We start from the raw sequence: 27,263 nt of genomic DNA, 5'->3' as shown, positions 1-27,263 counted from the left end.
GATCTTTAGTAATGAAACCTACAGGCTGTTGCATATAGATTTCTTCATCCAATTCTCCATTGAGAAAAGCAATTTTAACATCCATTTGGTGCAACTCAATGTCCAAATGGGTAACAATAGCTAAGATAAAGCGAATTGAGGCAAACCTTACAACAGGTGAAAAAGTTTCTTCATAATCAATACCCTCTTGTTGGATATATCCCTTAGCTACCAAACGTGCCTTGAATTTATCAATAGATCCATCTACCTTGCGTTTTATTTTGAGAACCCATTTGCTCCCAATAGCCTTACGCTCTGGAGACAGATCAACTAGATGCCAAACAAAATTTAATTTCATAGATTCCATTTCTTCTTCCATAACTTTCTTCCATTCTACTTTATCAATCGATGAAAGAGCTTCTTCAATAGTTTTAGGTTCTCTTTCATCATGTGGTGCAATCATAAAAGCTTCTCTTTCAATCTCAAAACGACGACGAGAAGTGCTCTTACGATTGCTTCTACGTAGTTGAATTTCCTGTGGAGTTGATTCATTTAATGAAATGTTACTCCCACTCGATTCAAGAGAATAAGGAATCTCCTTATGTCTCATATTAGAACTACTTGGGGTGCTGACATTATCAGGATCTTCCATTTCATATAAACCAAGATCCTTGTCAATTTCACCTCTAGTTGGAAATTCATTTTCCAAGAACTTGGCATCTCTTGATTCTATTTCAGTTACACTTCCATCCACGTGTTCACCGATGAACACATACCTTTTTAAATGTTCAGAGTATCTTATAAAGATACATTTCTTGCCTCTAGGACCCAATTTTCCATATATATGATTTGGATCATGAACATATGTTGCTGACCCCCACGGTCGCAATTTGCTTAGATCCGGCTTTCGCTTTGTCCAAAAATCATATGGAGTAGAAGTAACTAATTTAATTGGCACACGATTAAGTATATATGCGGCAGTCAACAAAGCATCTCCCCAATAGGAGATTGACAAATTTGTTTGTGTCATCATTGACCTAATCATGTCTAACAAAAGTCCTATTCCTCCTTTCAGCAACACCATTTTGTTGCAGAGTACAAGGAATGGTTAATTGCCTATTTATTCCTTTTTCATCACTAGATCTTTAAATTGATCTGACAGATATTCACATCCACTATCTGTTCTCAATGTTTTAATCGTTTGGTCTAATTGATTCTCAACTAAATTCAAATACCGTCTAACGCAATCTAATGCTTCTGACTTATGGAAAATCAAATAAATATGACCAAAACGAGTAAAATCATCAATAAAAGTGATGAAATAATAGGCTCCATGTTTTGCCTTGACGTTCATTGGACCACATATATCAAAATGGACTAGTTGCAGTGGAAGTTCTGTTCTAGTTCCTTTACCAAATGATTTTCTTGTTGCTTTTCCGGCCAAACAATACGCACATATTGACAAGTTTACTTTGGAGATATCACCCAAAAGTCCGTCTTTGGCTAGCATATTCATTCTTTCTTGTCCACTATGGCCAAGTCTAGCATGCCATGTATTTGCATCCACATTATGGCCATCAGAAGATGCAATCAAAGAAAAGCAGTGGTCATAATTTATATTTTCTTGTACCACATCTAGCACAAGAAAGTTATCCAAAAGGTGAGCGGAACCAATATATTGAGCACCAAGATATATATTTACATCATAACCATGAAGACTCATGCAAAAACCCAAATGCATAAGGACAGTAATTGAAACCAAGTTTCACCGAATATCTGGTGCGTATAACACATCATACAGGAATAAGGTTTGGCCATTTGTCAAAAATAATTTACAAGTGCCAATACCCTTAACTGCAACTTTGGCATTATTTCTTACATATACCCATTTTGTGTTTGATGGGATTCAGCGATACTCGACAAAAGGTCCTCTGTCTCTAGCTACATGGTCTGTGGCTCCTGAGTCTAGAATCCAAGGAGGATTCGTTTCAGCGAGCATTACAGTGGTAGAAACAAAACTATAGTTAAGAAGAGAATTGAACAATACCTTTTTAGGCTCAGTGCATTCACGAGCATAGTGACCTAATTTGTCACAATTATAACAAGATTGATTGCTCTTGCCATTCTTCTTACCACCGCGCTTACTTCTCTTGCGGTTGCCAGTCTGAGTTTTCTTATATTCTGGGATAGCTTTCTTGGACGACTTCCTTTTCTTGTTACGTTTGGAGTCAAAGGGCTTACTTTTGTTTGACTCAACAACATAAGTCTGTCTAAAAGATCTAACTGCCTCTAGACGCTCATCTTCCAACTCAACATGATGCCTTGCATCTTCAAATGCTTTGATGCTAATGTTGTGGGTCATGTTGACTTTCATATGCTCCCAACTCTGGGGAAGCGATCTAATGACAGCTTGTACTTGTTGCTCATTAGTCAATATATGTCCAGCAGACTTCAACTCAGTAATCATGTTTGACATTTCTCTCAGATGTTGCTTCATTGAGTGATGTTATTTTTTCACATAAATGTCAAACTTGATTGTAAGCTGTCTGACTTTAGTACATGAAGTCACTCCAAACTTTGCCTTCAAAGTGATCCACAATTCATGAGCTGTTGGATACTTCTCATACTCAACCATCAGATCATCTTGCATACTGCTCAGCAGCGTGATGTGCATTACTATTTTTCCTTTTCCAAGCTTGATAAGCCTCTAGATTCTGCTGATGGTGAGGAGTATCCCCATACTCTGGTTCACTCATGGTATGATGGAGAGCCTCCAAATATTCTTGCTCTTCAAGAGTATACTGAACCTTTTGATGCCAAACATCGAAATTGTCTCCGTTCAGTTTCTTCCATTTGTTTAATTCAGCCACAATATTTTTTGTCGCAATAGCCATTTCTTAATCAAGCTACACATAGACAAAGGCGCAAAAAAGAAAAATAAGTAGCACTGAAAACATATTATTCATTTGCAGTCAATATTACTGAAATAATATTTACTAGAGGTAATTAGTACAAGATTGAAAGTTCGCATAGCATCCAATCATCTCTTGTAAACTAAAACTTCTAAAGTAGTATTATTCCAATATTCATGCTAATTTTGGGTGGGAATTTTAACTCGATCAACCCATGGCTCCCACTTGAATAAAACATATACAGCAATGACATAAAATGCATACATCGACATACATTTAGTATGCATCAATATTCATGAGAATAAATAATGCAAAAAAATGCTTTTTCTTAAATAATAGCATGATTCAACATTTATTCTCAATTATTCATAAACAAAATTGAACTAGGCATCCCTAATTAAAACATTCCAAATAGAATGTACACATGATTTAAATATAAATCATACCAAGGAAAAATGAGGGACTTAAATTCAAGCCTTTATTCCAATTTTCTTTAATTTCATGAATATGCAAAAAAAAATTTTTGAAAGATTTTCAAGTGGAAACAAATAGTTCAAATTATCATATATTCCAAGAGAGCAAAAAATAAAAAAAAAATGTGGCGCAAGAATCACATTTTTCTGATTCATAGACGATTTTTTGCGAATTTCCAAAGAAAAACTCATTTTTGTTGCATTTTTCTGGTTTTTTATCAGCTAGTGCAGCCCCAGCCACACAACATGGTGTGTGTCTTCACGTGCATGTCATCTTCTGCATTAGTTCACATAAGTCGATGAAGATAACTATAAGCTATGCGACTAGGGACTCTAGAACTCAAATTTCTCATTGTCTGAGCATTCGTTTTGCACACATGATATAGCATTAGAAAGCTCTTTCAGAGTACTACATAAATATGTAATAAAACATATTAATTCTGCACACACAATTCACAGAAAATTCTCCGAAAATAGCTCCACAACACATATGTAAACTTCAAAAAACTCAACAACAAGAGAGAATTAAACCATGAAATTTTGCAGGTATATTCTGACCCACATGAGGAACATATTCCATGAATTTCATGGCCTGAAATTATGTGTGCCAAAATCGGCCATTAAAACTCATGCTCTAAGCTTTAACCAAAAAATCAGCACAAAACACTTCTCAGAGCATGGCTGAGCATGAATTCAACCTTAGAAGCTCTGATACCAATGTTGGAAATCAAAGACAAGAGCAAATTTTTCTGAGCCAGTGAATTTTACCTCGCTCTGAAGCTTTGGTTGCAGTGAATTTTTCTGAGCCAATATTACAGCTGAATCACATGCTCTTAGTCGGGTGTGAATCACAGTGGAAATCACACACTTGCCACCACCCAAATCCTAGGCTGTATTTGTTCTTCTTTTAGAGGAGGAGAAAACTGAAAGAAAGACTAGAAAGCTCTCTGTTCTTCTAGCTTCTTCTATCGGTTCTTATAGAGACATTTGTCAGTCTCTATTATTTCTTGAAACAGTGGGACGGTGGGGCAGTGGAACAGGTTTACCCATTCTCCCCTTTTCCTTTCCTTTTGTTTTGTTTGAAAGTATTGTTTTGTTTTTACTTTCAAGTAGAAACCGGGTCGGACAACCCATCATGGACGCCCACCCATTTCTCTCACAGATTCACAACTTTTCAAAATCTGAAATATGTCTTTCCAGGATGAAAGAATCATATAACTCAAAAAGGATTATGTTTCAAACATGACTTTTCCTTGTTGATGATCATCAGTCATTTCCAAGAAGTGTGCAGCATAGTATAAAGGAGAAATATTGGGTGCTATAAAACTGATTTTTCAACCATAAGAAAATTTTACCACTAATTCAAATACTTTAGCAACTTTAGGAAGATTATCTATACAGACAGTTGGATTATTTCCACTACTACTCTATATTGCTAATCTCTTTATATGTCTACTTCTTGGGACCATAGGAACCTGAAAGAATTTGATCATCATAATGAAGTTTTAACTCATTTAGAATTAAATCCACAAGTATATTGACATGAATTATTAGACATCATTTAAGTTTCAAAAATCACCTTATATAAGTGAAATGTTTCTTCTCCAACTTGTATTATCAAATCACTTGCTACTTCGGCCTTGATCAACCTGTGATGACCAGATAGAGAATAATCAACTAACACAGTCAATTATGATAAATAAGTAGCAATATTGTACAAATTACCAGCTTTTTGTTTCTTTTTTCCAAAGATTCTTCTACAATACTTGACTTAACAGGAAAAATTACGAAACGATTATATTTTTCAACCAATTTTGATCCACAAGATAGAATTTCTTTCTTTAAACTTTTAATTCGCATAGAAGCCATCCGAGAACTGAGGATGAAAAATTATACTAACTAGTTATTTCTTGAAGAACATAGCATCTAGGCACACTGTCTGATCCTTTAATAAAAAGCAAAAGGAATACTCACGAACCACGAGTAGAGTTTCTTAGCAGAAGGTCACTTTCATACCCTGTTCCAATGATTGTGTATCATCTAACAATGAATTAGACCTGTTAAATTATGTTGTAGCCTTCTTCAATGTTTTTACTGATTGAATTTCAAGATCCTATTGTCAATGCGGATAAATATTAGCCTCACATTAAAGCATAGTTAATTTTATATTAACAACTAAATTAGTTGGAGCATGATTGAAAAATTTGATGAAGGCAGTATTTCTCTATAGGTCCCTATGTTACATCAGGTAATGGAATAGAACCAGTCTCTTCATAGATATACCTGGACTGAAAATGATGGAAAAAAGTCCGCAATTTCCACAGCTAGTTGGATTGATGAGGCTAGTAGAGCAAATAGCTTTATGTTTATTGATTCCTGTTATCCAAATAGCAAAAAATAACCATCTCCCTTAATTGCCTTTTAGTCAGCATCTATTATAATATTTAGCATTTATGCAGAAAGATTTGGGTTAATAAAATTGATCTTTCTGCTAATATCCCATAAGTTATTTTATTAGAAATACACCTAAATTCATATAGTTTGTACTAAACTTTAGTTTCTAGTAAAATGATTTCCATTTTTGGAATAACACTTACATTTTATTATGTTTCAATGATGGGATTGCGAGTGGATTTAAAATATAATTTTCCAATCAGTATATTTAATCATGGGACATAGGGAGGACATAACCAGGATCATTTGCATGGCAGACACAAACAAAGTACAATGAAAAGGAAAACCTATAGACTTCACATTCCCAAGCCTTCTTGCCATTGAACTTTTTATCACAACTATTGCAAGAAGATTTGTATTTACTTTCACGGCCATACTTAGGGTTCTTATGACTGCTAACTTGAATGGTGCTATCAAATTTCAAGCTACTATCCTTGCCAAGTCTAGGAATGCATTTAGGATGAAAAGACTAATCACATTCTCGACAATGATATATCCAAGTCTTCGAATATAGTTCATCTTCGCAAACCTCACAATAAAGTTTATCTGGATGATCACTGAAACGGCAGATACATCAAGAGAAGAGGTGTTTGTCCCATCTATGCTTGACTGAACATGGTAAAGTAGTACCGCGTCCATATAAAGAGAAACCGCAACGACAGCTATAGTAATGAGTCATCTTTGTACTTATCTCTTCTCTGCAGGCATCACAATGCAAAGATGAGTTTTTTCAATAACTTGAATCGGACAAAATGTGTTGTTAATGAAGTTTGTAAACCATATCACCACAGGATTAAAAGATGATCCATTTAAGATGAATTTGGAGATGGCGCTCTTCACAGCTGAAGAAAAAGCCATTACCTATAGTATCACACCACGGGCAACAAAAATACTCCAACTCATCTTTAAATTTTTTTCAAAGTAAAATCATAATAACCTAGATGGTGCAATTTCTCAGGCATATTGGCATAAGTTAAGTGCAGCACGTACTTACACTGGGCACAAGTGTGGTATGGAGTTGAAATTGGTTCAATGTATCTATCGAATAGCATTTTCTGGTCAGTATCTTTTTCATTCTCCATTGACAGAGTTGAAAAAAGAATTAGCGGGTACTCATGACTAAAATATTGAATCTCTGGCAACAATTTTAAATCATCTTGTACTATTTTCTCTATCAAAGGTTTGATCGCTTTAGTGAACATATTATTGTAGGAAAGTCTCAGCTTATTAGGATCAGCTTCATCATCTCTATGATCATAATGTATGCCACTCCTAAATCCTAATAAATATTAGTCAATGCAGAAAAGAAGTCTAATGAATATCATAAAACGTCATTGAAGGAAATTAAAATGCAGTAATTCAATACATAGATCAAAAGACAAACTTAACATGGATCCTTAGGCAATAGACATGGACGAAGTATCTACAACGATCACAAAAATAAGTTTATTCGATTGGTTTCAATACTTCGCTGCAAAATTCACACTCAAAATCATAGCTTTGAAATTCAATTGGAAGCTCGTAAGCTAGGTTGAGGGGGTGATCATGGTCATGATACTCACATCCTTTGGTAGTCGGTAATGAAGCGCAATCTTTGTGTATCCAAAATAAGCAATTTTACATGTAAGACGGGGTATTAATGCTACTATATAGAACAAACATCAAGAGGTCCCAAGCATAGCACCTGCTTGACTCATTTTTTTTTTACAAGTGTCAACAGATGTTGGTGAAAATCGTGTCTGATCATTCGTCGATTTTAAACTTTCAGAGCATATTCTATGTTATATACAGATTACATTTAGGACAATTGTAATTGAAATCCGAGAAATCTTTCCAACAAGCATCATATCGATGCTGTGATTGAGCCAAAGTGATGAATTTAAGCAGATGGACTGAGTGCATTAGATGCAGAATCTCCTGAGGCAACTTTGCACATACCTCGTGGAGACAGGTGCAATCACAATGGTTACAAAAGTAGGTCAAAAATTAATTCAAAAATGAAATTAATTTTTGACACATATTACAATTATAACTAGGCAATTTTTCTTTTTCTTCTTCAAATGTTCCCTCAGTCTTGAACACAAGTTGATGCTTATGGCTGAAATGTTTCATCTCCATTCCTCTTCTGCCTTATCATGTATGTCTTCTGAATTTATTCAAACTATCTACAAAGCGCTGATGAATATGAAATTGAAAGTTCAGGGTTAACCAGTTGAACTTATAACTATGTAGATAATACTCCAACATTTAACCAGTAGTGAAGGGCATATTCCTTGCTTGCTCTTAAAATTAACTAGTTTAATTCATCATGTTAAATCCCTTTTTCATTCTTTAACAATATATTTGTTTGTATTAAAAATTTTGTTGTTCACAATATTTGATTCAGTTGATCCTTTTTCCATTTAATAGTATTGATCATGTACTCCAAAGTGTAGATTCTTTTTTTAAAAAAAATTTAAAAGAATGTCCCCTCTTTTCCCAGTTGTTATGCAATTGTTTTTTGGCACAATATTCCGAGTAAAGTGAAGCAGATTTATGAGTCCAATGTTCTATTTCACTAGTTTAAGAAAATAGCAAATTATATCTTACTATAGATGCGGATCATTATTGCAACAATTTAGACATCTGACATGAGCAAATTATCTGTTCATCTACATCTATAGGAAAAGGTATTGCAAGTTTTATGTGCATCACATAATAAATTTATACTAATTACTAATTACCAATAATATTTTATTGTCAAAAAAATAAAGTATATTTCACTATCATTAAATGGTGATAGCTTACTAGTTCTTGTAATTGTCATATCTAATATTCTCCCATGCCAACCGCAACAGTAACATATTATTGTAACATTCAAAATTGTAGTCTGTGGAGTGGGATGGTCATGATGGTCATATTTTCGTCATTACTAATAAAGTTGAATAACATTCATGAATATGCACAGCTAATACACATAACAAAGGCTTGATGCATGGCATAGATTGCCTTGGATTAGGTGATTTAATTACAAAATAGTGTTCCTCACTCGCATTAATTAGCACCATTTTTTATTGAACATGGTACCTTCCTCTATCTTTACTATCAATTTTATCCATGCCTAATCCTCTTTTCCTTTTCTTCAAGATATCATTATCATTATTGTTTGAATTGTGACCCTACTTTAAGTGGAATCAATAAGCTCACAAGGAAAAAGGAAACGAAATGTCTCAATTCCTCCATTAGGATATACAGTGAGACTGATTCTTGGACATTTGTTACTTTTGATAAAAATAGAATTGGCTTATAATTTTTCTCCAGATTGGACTAAGAATACCAGTGAATGCTCATGGTCGAAATGTTTCATGAATATCTTAATCTATTTGAAACACTGCCTATTTTCTTCTGGAATAGACAACACATTAGTTGTTACATGTATATCTTTTATATTCAACTTGTCAAACTATTTATATTGCACATGAAAATCCTAAAGCTCATCAATAATTATTCAAGAAAGTAAAGAGTAAACAAAAAGAGAAAATAGGCAAATATTATATGGATAGAAATACAAGTAAATTGCAATCTCTAAATGATACAATTAGTTTCGTTACTCGGATCGATCGTCTAGACTAAACATTCAAATGACTTTCCAGCAAATTGTGTTAAACTTTGAGAAGAAATGATCAATTCAGATGAACCAATAAATTCCTATCAATAATGAAACTATCTTATTAGGCATGGCTTTTATAGCTCCATTATTGTAGTTAGCACATATATGTAAATGGAGAACAAACTATTCATAGTGGTCTTTGAGTGTTCAAGCTAAGGTGCAAGCTACTGTGTCCACTTCACATTATTGCACATAGTCCTCTTGTGTATCCTAAATCTGCTTTCTCACCCAAGTATTCTTGTTGTCTAGGAAGGATTCTTTTCTCATGTGGCTTAGCAGGAATATTGCTACAAGCACATTTATAGTGTTGTGAAAATTTACAAGTTCTACATTCATAAGCCTTATAATCGCTCAAATTCATAACACAATGAGCACATCTGGATTTATATTTACCTTCTTAAACAAATTTCAGAAGGTGTTGGCGATTGTCAACTCGAAAAGTGTAACCAAACTTAATATGATGGTCATTGCCCAATTGAGGAACGCAAAAAAAATGAAATGATTAATCACAATCGTGACAATGATACAACCAATGCTTAGGATGCATCTTTTCCTCGCATATCTCACAATATAATTTTGCTGGATGGTCAGTGAAAGGTGGAAACCTCAAGTTTAGTTGGTATTTGTCCCATCTATGATTGATGGACTCAAGGCAGAATAGCGCATTGATAATGCAGATAGAAATTGGAGCAAAACCTATCACAGTGGTACATTAATCCAGAAATATGTTTCCCACAAGCATTGCACAACCTGTATGGATCCCTTTTGTGTAAAACTCTTTTCTGATCCAAAAGATACTTTTATGAGCTTAATGTGCAATAGTTGTTGGCAAAATAACACACCTGAGATCAAGTTGGAAGTGACAAGCTTTGTATTCATGGAAAAATCCGTTGCTTCTTGCATGACAAATTCTGCAATAGAAGTACCCATAATCTTGTTTGAGTTTTCTCAACAAAAGATTATGCTCTGGGTGACTCTGGTGCTACAATTCTGTTGGCAGATGGGCATAATTCACATGAAGCAAGTATTTGTACTTAGAGCAATAGTAATATGAAGAGGAAATTGGCTCAACACACTCATCATATAGTATTTCTTTGTTGGTTCTTTCTTGGTCAATTTGTACATTTTGTAGAAGTACTGGTGGATGCTCATGGGTTGAATGCTCTCTCTTCCAATGGTTGTATCTCAATTAGCCTTTTTTTCTTCAGGAGAGGTCTTATCACATCCATAGATATATCATTCTATGGTAGTTTGATCATAGCATGCTTAATACTTCTATCAGTTCAAAGAAAAAATTAGCAAGTGTTAAAAATATTTAAAGTGATCAACTTTCACATGAAATTCATCAAAACTATGAATTCAAGAATCACATGTATATGGAATGATGAAAGACATGTAGATAATTTAAACTGTGAATGTTAAAGATGCTAAATTAAAAACTAGATCTTACATACATGGATTCGTTGTCATTACTAGTAATAGTGCGTGTCTTCCAATGGCATTTGACATGGATAAAGAAGTGACATGGTCCATAATAGTAAATCCACATCAATGGCTCGAAAGCCTTGCAGTAGATATCACATTGGAGGTTGTAATGATGAAATTCTACCGAAAAACAAAATGCCAAGAAGAGGAGGAGGTGATCATGAAGTTCGGTATCCTTTGTAGCAGGTAAGAAGGCACAAATATTGTGGATCCAAAATGAACAAATAGTACAAACATAAGAGGAAAAATTGGACCCTTCTACATCACAAATATTGCAATAGAATTCTGCTTTTCTCGGCACAAACATTAAGGGATACGGGTGATCATCGTGTTTGAATATGCCCTCTTTCAAAATACGCAAAGTACATTCAATACATATCTCGAATATACAAGGTAAGAACTTGTAAATATAACATTCATCGGACATATAACCATGACAATTGCTACAATATCTTGATGGTTCCATTAGTTTTCAATGACCTTTATATACAAGGGAAAGACGATGCTAAAACTGCATGGAATGTGCAACATGCGGAGGCAATTTTGCACACTTTCTATGGAGGAAGATATCACACTTACTGCAGAAATATGTAGGTAACTCAAACACTCCCTTTCTGCATGCAAAACAACTTCGTAGTGATTTTTCGTCATCTTTCCTCTGATTCTTCATATCGTCATCTTTGAGTATCAGCAGATGCTCATGGCCATGAAGCAAATCTTTAGTTTCCATCTTTGTATCTGATAAGATAAATTATAATAATACCTTTGGGATTTCTCTAGATGCCTTGAAATTTTTCTAGAGACAGATAAGAGAGGTACTTAAATATAGTAAGTTGGTTCATGATTTTAAGCATATTATATTTCAATGAGGAAATTCCTTTCTTAAGCATACTATTTTGCTTCCATAGATCTTCATTTTCTACTCTTTTTCTTTACAGCATCTTCTGTTCTTCAATGTTTTATGGTTTTGATAATACTTTTGGCTCACGACCTTCAATAAAAATTAGTATTTGTACTGCCTTATTAGTATAAACTATATGGAACTCCTCATTTTGCCTGGATTATAAAAATATCCAAGACATGAACCAAGGTTGCATCTAGCCACGAACTAGCCTTGATGATTAAGGTTGAGATATTCCAACTTGAAAACTGTAAATGAACAAAATTTAACTAAAATTCTATTAAAAGACTAGACCACGAACGTGCCTTTAGGTTTTACATATGTAAGATATCTAGTTGCCATGATAATTGTTAGATGCCAGACACTGTTGAATTTTTAGACTTTTCATACAATAGAATAATTAGTCAAGCTGACTTTTATTTTCAGTTTCTTTCCATACAACAAAATTTTTATGAATTATTGGCCTAGTCAAAATGTGGATTGAAAACTACCTAGCCATAATAGCCAATAGGAAATAGACGTCATTTAAAAGAAGCCCATTAAAAAAAATAAACCAAAGTTTTCATTGTCACGCACCGAGCCCATATGCCTATAAAGCAATCAAAGTCTTAGCAGCCAAATCCAACTATTTGGGTTCCATTCTCGCTAGCCAAAAATAGATATCCCAAGTTAGACTTGAGTTTTTAGACCTTTTATACAACAGAATAATTAGTCAACTAATTTTTAATTTCAGTTTCTTTCCATACAACAAAAATTTCATGAATTATTGGCCTAGTCAAAACGTAGATTGAAAACTACATAGCCATAATAGCCAACAGGTAATAGACGTCATTTAAAAGAAACCCTTTAAAAAAATAAATTAAAGTTTTTATTGTCACGCCCCAGGCTCGCAAGCCCATGATGCAACCAAAGTCTCAACAGCCAAGTTCAACTATTTAGGCTCTATCCTCTCTAGCCCAAAATGGATATTCCAAGTTAGATTTGAATGTTTAGACTCTATATAAATAGAGGTTTATAACACATCACTATTCCGATGTGTGACGGGGAATCTCATTCACCCTTCTTTTTTTAGGCTTTGCGTGGATGCAAATCCCAATCCAAGACACAGTTGAATCTTTAGACCTTTCATACAACAGAATAATTAGTCAAGCTAACTTTTATTTTCAGTTTCTTTCCCTACAACAAAATTTTCATGAATTATTGGCCTAGTCAATATGTGGATTGAAAACTGCATAGCCATAATAGCCAATAGGCAATAGACACAATTTAAAAGAAGCCCATTAAAAAAATAAATAAAGCAAAGTTTTCATTGTCACACCCAGAGCCCATGACACAATCAAAGTCTCAGCAGTTAAGTCCAACTATTTAGGCTCCATGCTCATTAGTCCAAAATGGAACCAAAGTTTCAATAGTCAAGTCCAACTATTTGAACTTTGTTCTTACTAGTCCAAAATGAATATCCCAAGTTGGACTTGAGCTTCCTAGATTCTAATTAAGTATTGGTTTATAACACTTCACTATTTTGATGTGGGACAGGGTATCACATTCATAATCCGCAGGAAAGAGTTTTTTTTTTCTTATTTTTTGAAGGAGCACTTCTTTTTCCTTTGTGCGTCCTAGTCCAGAAATTGATCAAAAATTGGGAAGGCCATTTACTTAATCGCGAATCACTAATCACAAGAGCTCGAATATTAGTTTATGACTTCATTTTCCTTAGTTTGTATTTGTTCTAAACCAAATCAAATGGAGGTACTTTACGCTGAGCAGAGGTGGAAAATAACAATGAAAAATTTAAATATGATTTATTCATACTATCCATGAACATAAACGTAAACGAATACTACAATTTAACAAGTCAAATCTAAAGATAATTATACTTGAACCAAGATGTTCAAGCAAAAACAATACTTGTGCTTATTCCATTAGTAATTGAACAATCCAAATTTAAATACAATGATATCATAACGAATTTTCTATCATACTCTCTATACCACTTTCTACCATAGAAAAAGAGTATATTGCTATATAACGAATCTTCTGTCCTCTTCTTATGCCACTCTCTATCACAAGGAGGGAGTGTGCGTCTCTCTTTCCTTCGCAGTTACACTCGCTTTGTTCGTGAAAGAATTTCATTGCTTCAACAATTCTGAAAGTGGCTGGGCAACGTTAAGCGTATTCGGCCAAGTAAAAGCCCCATGTATATCAGTATGAAATTAGCATTTCTTTTTAAATTAATCTCTGGACTGGACTAATGAAATCCACTGCCACATAAGCCAATACAAGACATTCATTTAAGTGATCTTGGCTTTGGCCCAAGAGAAACTAGGTCCATGTATTAAACCCTACTGCTGATTTTGCTCCACCTCAAACATTTCGCAAAATGTAAATCAAAATTTTCAAAATCCACAAGTCTGAGAAAAGCATAAACCTGCAACGGTCTCTTTTATTTTCTCTGGTATCTTTCTCTCCACCTTTTGCTTCGAACATAGATCCTGTTACCTTCTCATCTCAAAGCCTTCTTTTCTCTCTCCCAATTCTATTGCAATATGGAAATTTTTCTACCCCAAAGCCTCGGTTCAACGAACCCCTGTCCAATTTTTGTCCCCAGTAGCCATTTTTTACTCGATCAATACACATTTGTCTCACATTCTCCTTGCCATTGTCGCTCATTTTCCCAAGAAACCCGGATCCAGAAATCGATTATATGTGCAAGAAACAAGAAAAGGCAGCATTTGTCTGCAAGATCAAGAAAGTTGGTGATTGAATCAGCCTATCAGATTGCATCAAGACTCAAGATTTTACCAGAGCCGTTGGATTATTTGATCAGGGAATTTGGGATTGGCGGTGCAAATGGAGGTGGTGGGTTTCGGGCCTTCTGGAAAGGGTCCGGATGGGGAGGTTTTGATGGGTGGGGAAGGGGAAGAGGAAGGAGGAAGAAAAGGAGTTTGGAATTCTTGGCCATTTTGGTAATTTCAGGTATTGGGTTTTGGTTGGTTTTGGGCAAACAATTAGATGCTGATCTTTTCTTGGGGTTTTTGGGTTTGGTATTGTTTGGACTTTCAGTGGATGGTTGGAGGAATGGGATCAAGGATTGGGCTTTGGGCTTTTGTTGCTGTGCTTTTCTGGTAGGTTTGGTTTTGAGGAGAGAAGATTTTCCAGGAGGGGCCAAGAGTTTTGGGACTATGATTCTGAGTAAAAGAAGAAGAAAAGGAAGAGTTTTCTGAGGATGGGAGTTGTGCAGTTTAGAGCTTTTATTTTGTGGAAATTTTGTTTTGATGAGATGTAGTTTTAGCGGAATATGAGAGTTCCAATTTGAGAAAACTTATGTGTTATTTGGATTGTATTTTTTTGAATTTTTTATAAAAAAATTACTATAATGATTTGATGTATGTGCAGTAAAAAAGTGATTGGAAATTATGTTCATTGAAAACGTAACAACTTTTCTTTGAAAGATTGCTTTTCATTCTTTCTTCTTCTTTTCCCTATGACAACTCGTTTTCTTTCATTTTGTTCCTTTTTTTTTCCTCAATTCAAGTGTACCTTTTAGATTATTCAATCTGCAATGGTGTAAAGTGGCAGAAAGCATGGTGGAGAAAGCAATTACCAGATTGTGCTAACTGCAAGAACATGGATAGGTCTGGACTAGTTTATATCTAAAAGATAATCTACAAATGAGAGGGTCTAAAGTACAATGGTAGTTAACAATGTTTTAAGAAGCTAAAGTACAACAGCATTTAACAATGTTTCAAGAAGCTAAGAGGCTTTGCTGTCTAATGTAGAGTATTTAAAATGTAGAACAACAAAAACAGATGTGAGCTTGCAGTAATCAATTGCCTGTTTATAACCTTAATCGCTTCTATCAACCATGTTGTTATCCATCAGTAAAGCAGGTTCATTTTCCTGCAAAGTGAAAAAGGTAAAATGAAACGGAAAGTTGTCAAGAGACAGAACAATAATCGGTGTTTCAGAAAAAGAATCCAGAACTCTAGTCCTCAAGGCAGAAAGATGGAGGCTAATGACAGATCCCAAACAATTAGAATACAGAGGTGAAGATATCACGGACAACTACAAATCTGCAGGATCGAATTCAGAGAAAAAAAAAAGCCACGAGGGCTCACTCTTAATGAACTTGAGCTGCAAACAGTACGACTTAGATGATTGAAAAGCATTAAAACACGCCCATTAACTAAATCCTAGTTCAAGAACAAAAGATGCTATGAAGCTTCGAACAACATAAATTAATCGAACCTGAGATGCCAAACTAGATAGTACGTTGGCCAAGATTTGGAAGGATTCATATCACTCTTCGTCCTTTTGATGGCCTTTTCTTAACAGTTGCTTCAAAAATTCCATCAGATCCAAAGACACCTTTAATTGGTTTCTCATAATCAATTGGCCCTGGTAGCTGGAATGAGATGGAAAATTCCCCGGGTGGACATAGATTTTGTGTTTGCATCTCAAAAACCATGGAGTCCCTCCGAACCATTTTTTCTCCAGTTGATGTCAGTCCTGTTATTGTTATTTCCCCATCATGTTGAACATCACATGTGAAATTTTCTGCATCCCAGTGACAAACATACACAAATTACCAATAGAGCAAAAATATTCTAAATTAGTCAAACAGACAGCTCATAAACTAAAGCAAAATATTCTTAAGATTTTCCAGTTACCAAGGCTGGAATTCTTTTCATGTCAGCACAAGCATATCCTTCAAATTATAAACTGGTACCACTTTGATGTCCAGGACATAATGGCATTAGCTATTTCAGTCTTTGCAACAACTAGTCAAATTCAGAAATTCAATTCAAAAAAAGGGTGGAAAGCTGCTAGCAGCAGCTCAAGAACTAACACAGACCATACAACCGGTAGACAATTTCTAGCTAGGAACTGGTCAGAGTAAAGTTCTACCGACTGAATATTCAAAGATTAAAAAAATAAAAAAAGAAGAGAAAAAGGCACAGTGTTTGAATGATAATGGTTAAATGAGGACAAAGCAAAAACATAGTATTATGGTGATTTCTGGAGAATAGGTAACTTAATAGATGTGATCTTAAAATATAAGGAAGTACATTATAAATAATAAATAATGGAATCGCACTCTGCCAAAGTAACATGGCTGTAAGATAAAGTAAATCAAACCAACAATGCCGTAAAAGCCAAACTACAAACTCAATTGAATGATGCCAGTTATTAATGGACATGAAACGATGAATAGCTGTTCATTGTTTGGATAACCTGATAAACAAATAATAATTTGATCCATGCCAAATATTGGTTTGAGAGAAACAATCACTTGCATATGAATAAATATGTTACTATTTTAAGTTTCCTGTGTAGCAAATGAATCTAGATGCTTAACATTCCCCAAAAAAAAAAAAAAAAAAAAAAAAACTCAATGGAGCGCAAGATTCTCTAAGACTTTCATCTCTGAGAAAATATAATGAACATATAATGACAAAGACATGACTAATGCAACTTTAATGAACATATAACGATAAAGTCCAATAATGCAACTTACTTTCATCTCTAACAGCACCAGGGAGGGAAACACGAAATAAATATTCATCCTCAGATTCACCAATGTCCACTGATCCTATGGCTGGTCCAACTTTTCCCATTGCAGCACTTCCAGTAAGTGCCACTCCACTTTTAGTGGCAGTTATGATGTTATTCCACTCTTCATTGGTTGGAAGGGAAGAAAGAAATACCATAGCAGGAAGTTCTCCAAAGGAAGGGCCAGGATTGATTTCAACTGATGATGAAGAATCATCACTTTTGGTGGTTGAAGTAGCATTCATATTTGGAGGAGGTCCAGATGGAGCTAAACATTGAAGGGGGAGGACATCAAGAACAGGCTGTACAGGATCCGATGGCCTAGAGCCATTATTTTCACTAAAATGACTCCAAGGTGGGTAACAAGCTCTGAAGTCCACTGATTGGAAACAAGTTAGATTCCATGAGAATAGAAACACTATATACGAAAATCTTGTCCTGTACAAGCATTTTAGTCTACTATAAAAAGTAAAAAAAATTTGAAACAAAACAAGCATGCTAACGCACATGAATATATTGCAGGCTTTTCTCTAGTAGGATCATACTTAACTAGTCAGTGCACAACGTTAACAAGCAGCATTGAACATCATTACATAGCCTATTAGAGCAAAACCACCATAAAGCACTATCCTGAGGTTGAAAGAATTTAATTCCTTCTTTGTGTTAGTCACAAAGCCATGTAGATGCGATACTACTAAATTAAAGAAAACTTAGGCTGCTATTTATGCTTATAGAGTCTTTGAACAAGATACGTATTACTAATGTAAATGGGAGCCCCAAAGCACTTGGAATTTGTTATTCTGTTGGAAGAACTATATTTTCTTCAGCGTGATTTCATTCAAATCTCTGTTTCTCTAGGCTAGCAGATATCATGAATGTATTGCGTTTCACCACCTTAACAACACAACAGCATTCTTTAACTGAAATAACCAAGAAGCACTCCCAAAAAAATAAAAAAAAATAAAAACTCTTGATAGCAGCCAGGATCATTACTTTTTTCCTATTTGAGCCTCAAGTCTTGCTTCTTTCTATGAATTGAATCATAGCAACTAACCCTGACAGCAACCAGTTACCATAAATATTGAATCATACAGCACTAAAATGGCTACAAACTAATTTCGATTAGAAAATACTAAATTCATTATGACTACACTTCTCTGGTACATTGCAGAATGAAAGAAGAATATGAAGAAAACCAGATGCAACACAAGGCACTAAGTGTGTGCGTGTGTGTGTGTGAGAGAGAAAGAGAGAGAGAAGCATCACTGCCCTAAAACTCTCCTTCCCTCTCTCTAATGGCTCATCCTTGTTGAAAATGTAAAAAGTAATGACTAACTAAAATAGAAACATTGAATTTCCTGGTAGAAAAGGGAAAGGCAAAGAAGTCAAACAGAGAACTCCTTGTCCCACACTTTCTCAGCAGAACCAGAACAAAATGTCTATCATAGGCAAATATCAACACTGACGAAGGAAACAGTCTCAATCTTCCTATGCATTTTCGTCTAAAATGTTTTTCTGTTCGTTTCCTATTTTGATTTTCCTTCTGCTCACCATGGCTGCTGCCACTTTATGTACAACCATGTTTTCAGACTGAAAATGTATAAATTGCTATAGTCTTCAATCAGAAGACATTTCTGTGTGAATTAAGAAAAGCATTGCATAAGCAAGCTTAAGAAAGAATAGATGTGTATATACATGTAACGAAAGCTGCAAACAAGTTAATCTATGTAAAACCCCAACATAAACTTAGACATGAACGGTGAACTTGGGACAAGCTTTATCTCCTAGTAATCCTTCAAGAGAACAATATGGGTATCCTATTCCCAGCAGCATACGCAGTTATATACATGCTGTGGCCCTATCCATAATAGAAGACTTGTGAATAATCATTATTAGACTGGGATTACAAACCAACGAGACAATTGAGATGAGTTATTTTTCTTTGAGCATCTTATATCTGCACAAATACCAGGCATCCTACATCTGATACAAAGCCAAAATTCAGGAAAACTGGATTTTCTAAAAAACAGGTTATTCTGCAAAGTTAAATAAACCCCCAATTTTCCTCACAGGATTAATGATTTTATGTACTACAAAAGAATAAGAGTTACATGCTAGCTTGAAGGAAAATGCTAAAGGAAAGGAAGATATTCATTTGCAGATATTCTTCTGTGGTGAATTACAAGCCTAATTAGACAGACCATGATGACTCTGCAATACATCTTGACCCTTGACAGATGAACTCATGCCTAAATGCCAAAAGCTGATGTCATTTATAGTCAAGCTGCAATAGTAGAACAATCATATTGCTTGAGACGCCAGATAGTTTCTTGAAGTAAACTCTAGAATGAAGGGTATAGCATTAAAAAAATAAATAAATGAATAGACATAACCAAATAAAATAAGAAGACACCACTCACAAAATAAGCCACAGACTTGATCATTGCATAATCTGTGATTGAATAAAAATTGAATCTTTAACAATAATGTTCCAGTACAATAATAGAGGAAAAACAACATATGTAATGGGCTGCAAAACCAAGCATACACAAATGAAAATGTTAACATATGGACACAAATAAGCTCATTCAAACATGATAAAGTAAATAGAATGAGAACCCAGATAAATTAATCCTCTAATCTTGTCATCAATCTTAAGAGTAACCAAGATATACAGACACAAAGAGGAAATATCCGGGCGGAATGAAAGGGTGAAGACAAGTACCTATTATTTGAAGCCATCAAAGTCTGAGAGCTAAAAACAGGAATTGGGACAAGGATTCTTGTTCTGGTCCTTCTGGACTTGGAGAGGTGGAGAGAGAAGAGGGCAGATTTTGTTCAGAAGTACTACTAGACTACTAGTAGACAGAATCTTGCAGAAGTACAGTGTCTGCAGGCAATGAACTGATGGATGTGATATGTATATACAAGGAAAGAACTTCAAAAAGGAGCGGTAAACTCGTCATGATTGTCAATTAATGCTACCCTAAACATCAAGATCCATTTAAATGGATCCTACTAATATACCTAAATTACACATAAGTAATAGTAACGGTCGCACTTGTTCAGAAAAGCGTACAACCTCTGTTGATTATAAGAATATTAAAAGACGTATAAATGCAAGATGATCAATTATGAAAAGTGTATAAATTTAAAGAAAATTAATAATTATTAGTTTATATATATATATACACGATAGGTTGTAAGAAGTATATGTATATTAACGAATGTCGATTGGCACATGTTACAAAATTTCAATATATAAATTTACATGCTTGTAATTTTTGGATTCTTTCCTAAATTAATTACACTTTTTCAGAAAATGACATCTAAGACCTCTTTTAATGACTGTCATTGGACAAATAGGCACCAATAGCCAAATCGAAAAATCAATAAGTTTTTAGATTAAATTAGGAGTAATAGGCCCAAAAAAGCAGAGCTTCTGCATTTTCATTACCAACCAATTCCCTAATTGGCACAAACTTCACAGTAGCACATGGGACAGTGATAAATTCTTTGGTGCTCATTACCGCTACTTGGGATGGCAACACATGGCTGTAACCCAAAGCTGAAACTGAAGGCCCAATGCCATTTTGCTAAAATCCCAACAAAATAAATTCAGTTGCCTGTCGTGGCAGTGCAACGCACTGCATGGTCAACGTCTCAGCAGTTTTTTTTTATTTTAATTTTTTGTAGAAATCAATGTCTCAGACTCTCAGCAGTGGAATCTGAGCTGAACACAAAAGCCAGAATGTATTTTGTATTTGTCAATTACTACTACTTACCATCTTCCTTCCTTTTACCATGCGCTCTTTCCTGTTTTCTCAAAGCTGATGAGCCATCTTTGAGGTACGCATTACTGATTGTATCCTTTTTTTTTTTGCAGTTAAGTCGGTGGTTAGATACTTAGATTAATCAAGTGATTATACATTGCTTTTTAGCTTGTTAAGTGTTTTTTTTAATCTATACTCTTTATATGGTATTCATATGTCCTTGTTACCATAAAAGCTGCCCAAAAGAGAGAATTAATGCCTCTTAGTTGTGGAGAGTTGAAAGTTGAATGTTTTGTTTTGCTTTTGATTGAAACTCTAAGTTCAAAAGGCTGTGCTGTTTGGAAACTTGATGCTCTAGTGTCTTCTTTGGTACGTGTGGATACTTGAAAACATAAAAGAGTAATTTTAAGGAGTTAATGGAAAAAATTCTGCATTGACTAGTTGAACTAAATTGGGGAACATATAGGTAATTTTTCTCTTCGGTTGTGTATCAAATATTTGGAGAATGAGAACTTAGCAGTTCGAAGTTTCCATTCAAAGGAAAAGTGAACATTCTTTTATAATGGACTATATTTGGTTTAAGACAGAGGGAGTATCCGCATTTGTGTTCACAGATTGCTACTGTAGTTTTCTCTGTGTAGTAAAATATATGTATATCGTCCCCATGAATCAGTGCTGCAGAGTATCAAACTTACTTACCAACAGACAGGTGACATCTTTTGATTTACTTTGCTCAAAAGTTAGAACTTTAAAGCAGACAATTGCTAATCTTCTTAGTCCACCTAAAACTTCTTGATTCAACATAAACCAGGGTGAATTTCTCTTTTACTAATCTGGAAATTTCGATTTGGGGTGACAATATGTGAGGATACAAGCATATTACAAATGTAAAGGGTAATTCCCATGCTCTAATTCTAGATGCTAGATTCTCTGGAAAGTCTCAAGCTTTATATTTTCACATATCTGGTGAAATGACCAGTTGTACATTATGGATAAGTTCTTTCTAGGTCCTCTAAGCTTTCCAGAGTAACTAATGTGCTTTGATCTCAAACATAATATATCTTATAATTAAATTTTGCAGGCCCCGATGCTTATATCTGTTTAAGCTGAATAGTTCAGTGGAAGGTTTACTGCAGTCTGTGCAATGCACAAATGCAGTGAGATCTAGAGTAGAGAAGTTGCTTTAAGAAAGAGCCTCCTGTTGCGGTTGAACCGGGACTAGATATGGATAATCTATCTACTGATCTGATACCAACGGCAGATCAGTATTTCGTCTTGTACTTTATCATAGGGATTTACTTTGCACCTGATCTCAAGGAAGAAAAAATCCGCAAGCCTGTATTACAAAGATATGTTGAAGGTCTTCCACCATACATTTCCAATCAATTGGCTGGTTCATTTATGAGTATGGTAGAAATGGAAAGGGTGTACTACTGTGTAGTAAGAAAGGCAAGTAGATCTGTCATCATGAAACCCCCAATGTTGCGCCTGTTCTTTCAAGGAAATCTTCCTCCCCCGGTTGAAGACCCCAGCTTGGCTTACCCACAATTTGATGATCTCTTCCCTCCTAAGTTGCATCCCCGTACACAAAGTGGAAACCAGTATGATATGGTTCAGAATATTGTTTTCATCAACGAGCCAGACATCTCATACATAAAGCCAGAGGATATTGACAGGTTTAAGAGGCTGACAGGACTAGAAGAGTTCCATCGGGACGGAGAGAGTGCAATGTTGCACAATGCTGTAGGGGGTGAGATGGTATATGATCTGGTAGAGCAAGAAGAAGATCAGTCTGAAGATTTTCTACACTGTGGTTCTGCGCAAAATTTTAGTGCTGTACCATATCCTGGTACACCAACTGAACATAATATGCCATCTAATGGTACGCTACCTTTAGGCAATAACTTTGCTAATCCTCTAATGGATGGTGCCACAATTCCATCACCCACAAAAACTAGTTCTGCAGATGACTATGAGCCAAGAAAGATATTCCTTCCTTCTTTTCCATCAAGGGAGGTTTGGAGTAACATCATTGCAGCCACTAAGAATGGATTTTCTGTGACTGGGAGTGCAGCAAGGGGACAAGTAGGGCCTGTTATAGGACTCATAGATATCGGCGAGAGCGATGATTCGTACCTATTCCGAGTGTCACTTCCTGGAGTGAAGAGGGATGAAAGTAAGTTGTACAATTTACTGGAAAATCCCACGTTATGACTTGCTGGATATGTTCAACATTTTGTTTCAATGCAGACAACCATTCCATGGACTTTATACAGACACTTCAAGACTTAATGTAGGATACATGCTAATATACAGATATCAAGGGGTAGTTATCTGTCATATCAGTATCCACCATCTGTTTTATATATGTTTGGCCTTGATTGCTTCCTTTAACAGCTGTGCTGGTTCTTTTCTTTATTTTCTTATCAGTCAAGGAGGTTAATTAATTTCTGTCTCAATACCATTTATTTGTTTATTTAGTTTTTTGGTAAGAAAATTTTCACTTTCACTATCTCATGCCTGCAGGAGAGTTCAGCTGTGAAGTGGAGAATGACGGTAAAGTGTTAATCAAAGGAGTTGCAACAACTGGTGAGAAAACAGTCCACAAAATACTCTCAAGTGTTTGAGATGCAATCTCAGAATCTTTGTCCTTCAGGAAATTTCTCCATCTCTTTCAATCTCCCTGGTCCAGTTGACCCTCGTCAATTTTCTGGTAATTTTGGTACTGATGGGATCCTTGAGGGAATTGCAATGAAAACTGGAAAATGATGACAATAGCACGAAAAAGCTCACTCATTGGCTTTGCCATTTTCCGTGAGTGTGCATCTCTGAGATATCCTTGCCTTGTACATGTGATAGAAAATGTGACTTTTGGACATAAAAATTCCTGTTAATTGTTGCCCAATTCGTTGCATAGTTTGTACTCAGGATGATATCATCCCTCACCTTTGTTCTTTTTTTTTTTTTTTAGAGAAATTTAGCAGAGTTTTGAGTTTGTTTAGGTTCTTGATTCTTTTGAGGTCTAATGGGTTGAATATGAAATAGCTGCTAATGCAAGCCAAATTGAGCTCTTTTCTTGTTCCAAGTCTTTTTTATTGCGAATTCTCCATTTATTTTTCAGCTTGCATTAGCTGTTGTCAAAAATCAATCAAAAGACTCAAGTGAGTCTTTGCTAGGCAATCAGCACTTTGCATGGCGGACTGAATCTAAATTTCAAGCAGGAGGCTCAGCATTATTGATCTCACCTGTTTTTCAGCAGGTGACAACTCTATGCTAGGGATTGCTAGCAGGCTTGATGGACCCATATAGAACTTGGTGGGGAACCCCTTCGTCTAGTGACTAAATGGACTCAAGAAAAGGCCACATATTATCAAAGTTATTTGTCATTAGATGGTTATTGTGCAGCCAATGGGGGTAGTGTCACGTGGGATCCTCAGTGCCACTTTTATATTTATATCAACTGTCCTGTTTATTTAACTTGTTATGTGCTATTTATTTAAATTCCTTCTACCATCACGTGATAAGTAGAATTGGCATTGGATTTGATATCCAGTAGTAGCATAGAGGATCCCAACTAGCGTAGTATATATACTTGTAAATGCTATATAGTTCACAAGCTGCTCAGAGATGAAGTCAATTTTGGAAAATTGACCTTCAGTGCTAAGGTTATACTCTTTTAGGAAACTTTGAACTATATGCAAAGGTTACGTATTTCTAGCCATATCAATCACATTATTCTGTACTTAGACCTTGTTTGTTAATCCAATTCATAAATTTAATGAATTTAGATTTAAATATGTTTTGATAACTAAAAATTGAACATCTGAATTAATTAAGTGGCACTGAATTTTTTAGATAAAACTTGCTCCCAAAAATAAGTAATAAACTATTCACTTATCACTGAATGTGATATATACTCAAATGTATTTGATTCAATATTCAACAATTCAATAATTTAATAGATTCAGACTTTAGATTTCAGATTTCATATTTCAATTGTCAGATTTCAGTTTTATCAAACGCACCCTTAGACAATTTAGATTAACTAATTTGCTATATCCTACAAAGGATTTATGCTCTTAACTAATCACTAGTTACGTCTATAGCAATTAAAAGAAAGATACTAATACACACTATTTCCTGAAAAAGTATTTACCCTCTTAGCTAGCCAAAAGTTAAATATGTTGACATTAAGAGAAAGGTAATCACTGATAGCCGAACATCTGAATACCTTCAATTTATGGTTCATGAGTTCCATTAGGCCAAGAATGGAAAGGAGATTAACCAAACTAGTCAACTGAATAGCTTTTCCAACCTGGTTTAAAAACTATGCTTTTTTTTTTTTCTGGTACTTCAAAAAAGAAAAAAATATAACCTATTATATCGTCCAAAGCAAACTTGCGATACATAGTCCAAGTGAATCAATACTTAATTAAGGTTGGTATATTTTTACATTTTTAACAGAACTCACACCTTTGGTGTTAAAAGTTTCTGTTGCTCAATATATTGTCTAATATATCTTTCTTCTTTTAGACATTTACAACCCACCTCCCATTTTTCCTCTTACCCGCTTTCCTTTCTTTCTATCAATGATCTAACATAAACCTGTGACACTCACATAATATTTTAAAAAATGATAACGATAAGTCGCACAAAATTTTCTCACCCTTTGTTCTTCTAATTAATTTGGTATTCTTTGTCTTTTTAAAATTTATTTTCATTATTTTTTTCTACAATATGCATGCCTAACCCACTACTTCTATCCCTATTTTTTTTAGGAACTCTCTCATCTGCTGCATCTTATGTTTCTCTTCTTCTTTTTTTCATGATTGTTGGCAGTTGAACCATCTTCCTATTCCTTTTCGGTGTTTAATCAATGCTTTGGATTTTTTTTTTTTTTTTTTGCTGTAGATTCTACGTAATCTGGTTGAATATTTACATCTCCTGAGCATTCAGCTATTGTTCATTATTGATCCCAACTCAATCATAGTAACTTATAACTTTATAATTTATATGCGATACAAATATTTTTTTTTATTGATATAGTTATCACATTGCCTCTTATGCAAGGGTGTAATTCATATCATAATTTTCCTACCATTGTACATCTCTTATTGAATCGTTGCATATAAAAATTATTTTTCGAAATAAGTTTTTACCTTCTTGCCTAAGTTTAAAGATTTGTTAATTTATTATACTTTCTTCGTCGATTTCCAAAAGAAATACCAATGCATTTCTAAAACCCTTCCCAAACAATTTTCTTCCGATTCAAAATTGAAATTCACAAGAAAGTTGAAATACTTTACTTGAATCTAATTAATATCTTCAAACTAAAAGCTCCATGTCGATATTATATATATATATATATATTCTGTAGCAAGTAAGAAAAGAAAACTTAATTTTGGGAAAATTTTTTTTCATGAACTTGCAATGAGATAATTATGGTAACCGTGCAGCCAATGCAGTATATAGTGCTTAAAAATGACGTCTAACTTTGGAAATTTGGCCTACAATGCAAAAAGGTCATACCCATTTAGCAAACGTTTATATGCCTATAGCCATGAATCATATTCTATACTTGGATAATAATTAACAAGTGTAGGTTTCAAGACATGATACTGTGTAAGTAATTAAGGTTATTATTACTTTACCCCCTTAAACTATATCACTACTTTCAGTTTATCCTTTAACGTTATCTTTTAATTACTTCACTCCCATAAGTAATTCAACTCAACATGTTAAGAAATTTTGGACTAAAATACCCCTTTATTCTATAGTATTACCACATTGTTATTATTATTTATCCCTTGAAATTATAGTGATACAATCGCTTTAATTTTTAATATTATTTTCTAGACATTTTATCTCATCTTTAATCTAACTAGTATGGTAAAAAATTTTTTTAAATATATTTACCCTTTTTATATATAATTAAAAATAAAAAACTTGGAATGGTTATTCTTCCTTTTTTTCACTTTAAGAGATTCAAAAACATAAAAATAAAAGAATTTTTTTCAAAATTTTTTCACACTTATTAAATCTAGGAAAAGAAAGGGTGATAGGAAAGAAGAAAACAGAAAATTA

General features: G+C 34.5%; 1 protein-coding gene, 1 long non-coding RNA gene and 1 pseudogene across 5 annotated transcripts; 1 reads left to right on the top strand and 2 right to left on the bottom strand.

Annotated features, from left to right (window-relative positions):
- Nucleotides 1-1,775: 1,775 nt before the first annotated feature.
- Nucleotides 1,776-4,373, bottom strand: LOC140037367 (uncharacterized). The gene is made up of 2 exons (XR_011841298.1): nt 4,133-4,373; nt 1,776-2,885 (listed from the first exon to the last, which is right to left on the bottom strand). It is a non-coding gene; the product is annotated as an uncharacterized lncRNA (long non-coding RNA).
- Nucleotides 4,374-15,471: 11,098 nt separating this feature from the next.
- LOC113732802 (alpha-crystallin domain-containing protein 22.3-like) lies at nt 15,472-20,491 on the bottom strand. Of its 4 annotated transcripts, none has more exons than XM_027258788.2 (4): nt 20,132-20,491; nt 17,372-17,775; nt 16,102-16,410; nt 15,472-15,753 (listed from the first exon to the last, which is right to left on the bottom strand). In XM_027258788.2, the coding sequence occupies exons 1-3, from the start codon at nt 20,146-20,148 to the stop codon at nt 16,148-16,150; spliced, it is 684 nt and encodes a 227-aa protein (XP_027114589.1). In that variant the 5' UTR covers nt 20,149-20,491; the 3' UTR covers nt 15,472-15,753; nt 16,102-16,147. The 4 variants fall into 4 exon arrangements, with proteins under 4 accessions (XP_027114589.1, XP_071936941.1, XP_071936942.1 ...); XM_072080840.1 differs by lacking the exon at nt 20,132-20,491 and adding an exon at nt 19,608-19,679 and having other exon boundaries at nt 17,372-17,785; XM_072080841.1 differs by lacking the exon at nt 20,132-20,491 and adding an exon at nt 19,518-19,651.
- Nucleotides 20,492-22,403: 1,912 nt separating this feature from the next.
- Nucleotides 22,404-24,111, top strand: LOC113729635 (increased DNA methylation 2-like; annotated as a pseudogene).
- Nucleotides 24,112-27,263: the final 3,152 nt, after the last annotated feature.

This window comes from Coffea arabica, chromosome 2e, assembly GCF_036785885.1.
Source record: "Coffea arabica cultivar ET-39 chromosome 2e, Coffea Arabica ET-39 HiFi, whole genome shotgun sequence".
NCBI lineage: Eukaryota > Viridiplantae > Streptophyta > Magnoliopsida > Gentianales > Rubiaceae > Coffea > Coffea arabica.
The sequence above is the reverse complement of the archived record's forward strand: the minus strand, read 5'-3'. Positions and strand labels throughout refer to the sequence as shown.

Excerpts from the sequence above, each read along its gene's own strand:
- LOC113732802 (XM_072080839.1), bottom strand. The coding sequence starts at position 17,915 with ATGTGCGTTAGCATGCTTGTTTTGTTTCAAATTTTTTTTACTTTTTAT. Across the intron at positions 16,411-17,371 it reads TGGTGCTGTTAGAGATGAAA|AAAATTTCACATGTGATGTT; the intron begins GTAAGTTGCATT and ends ACTGGGATGCAG.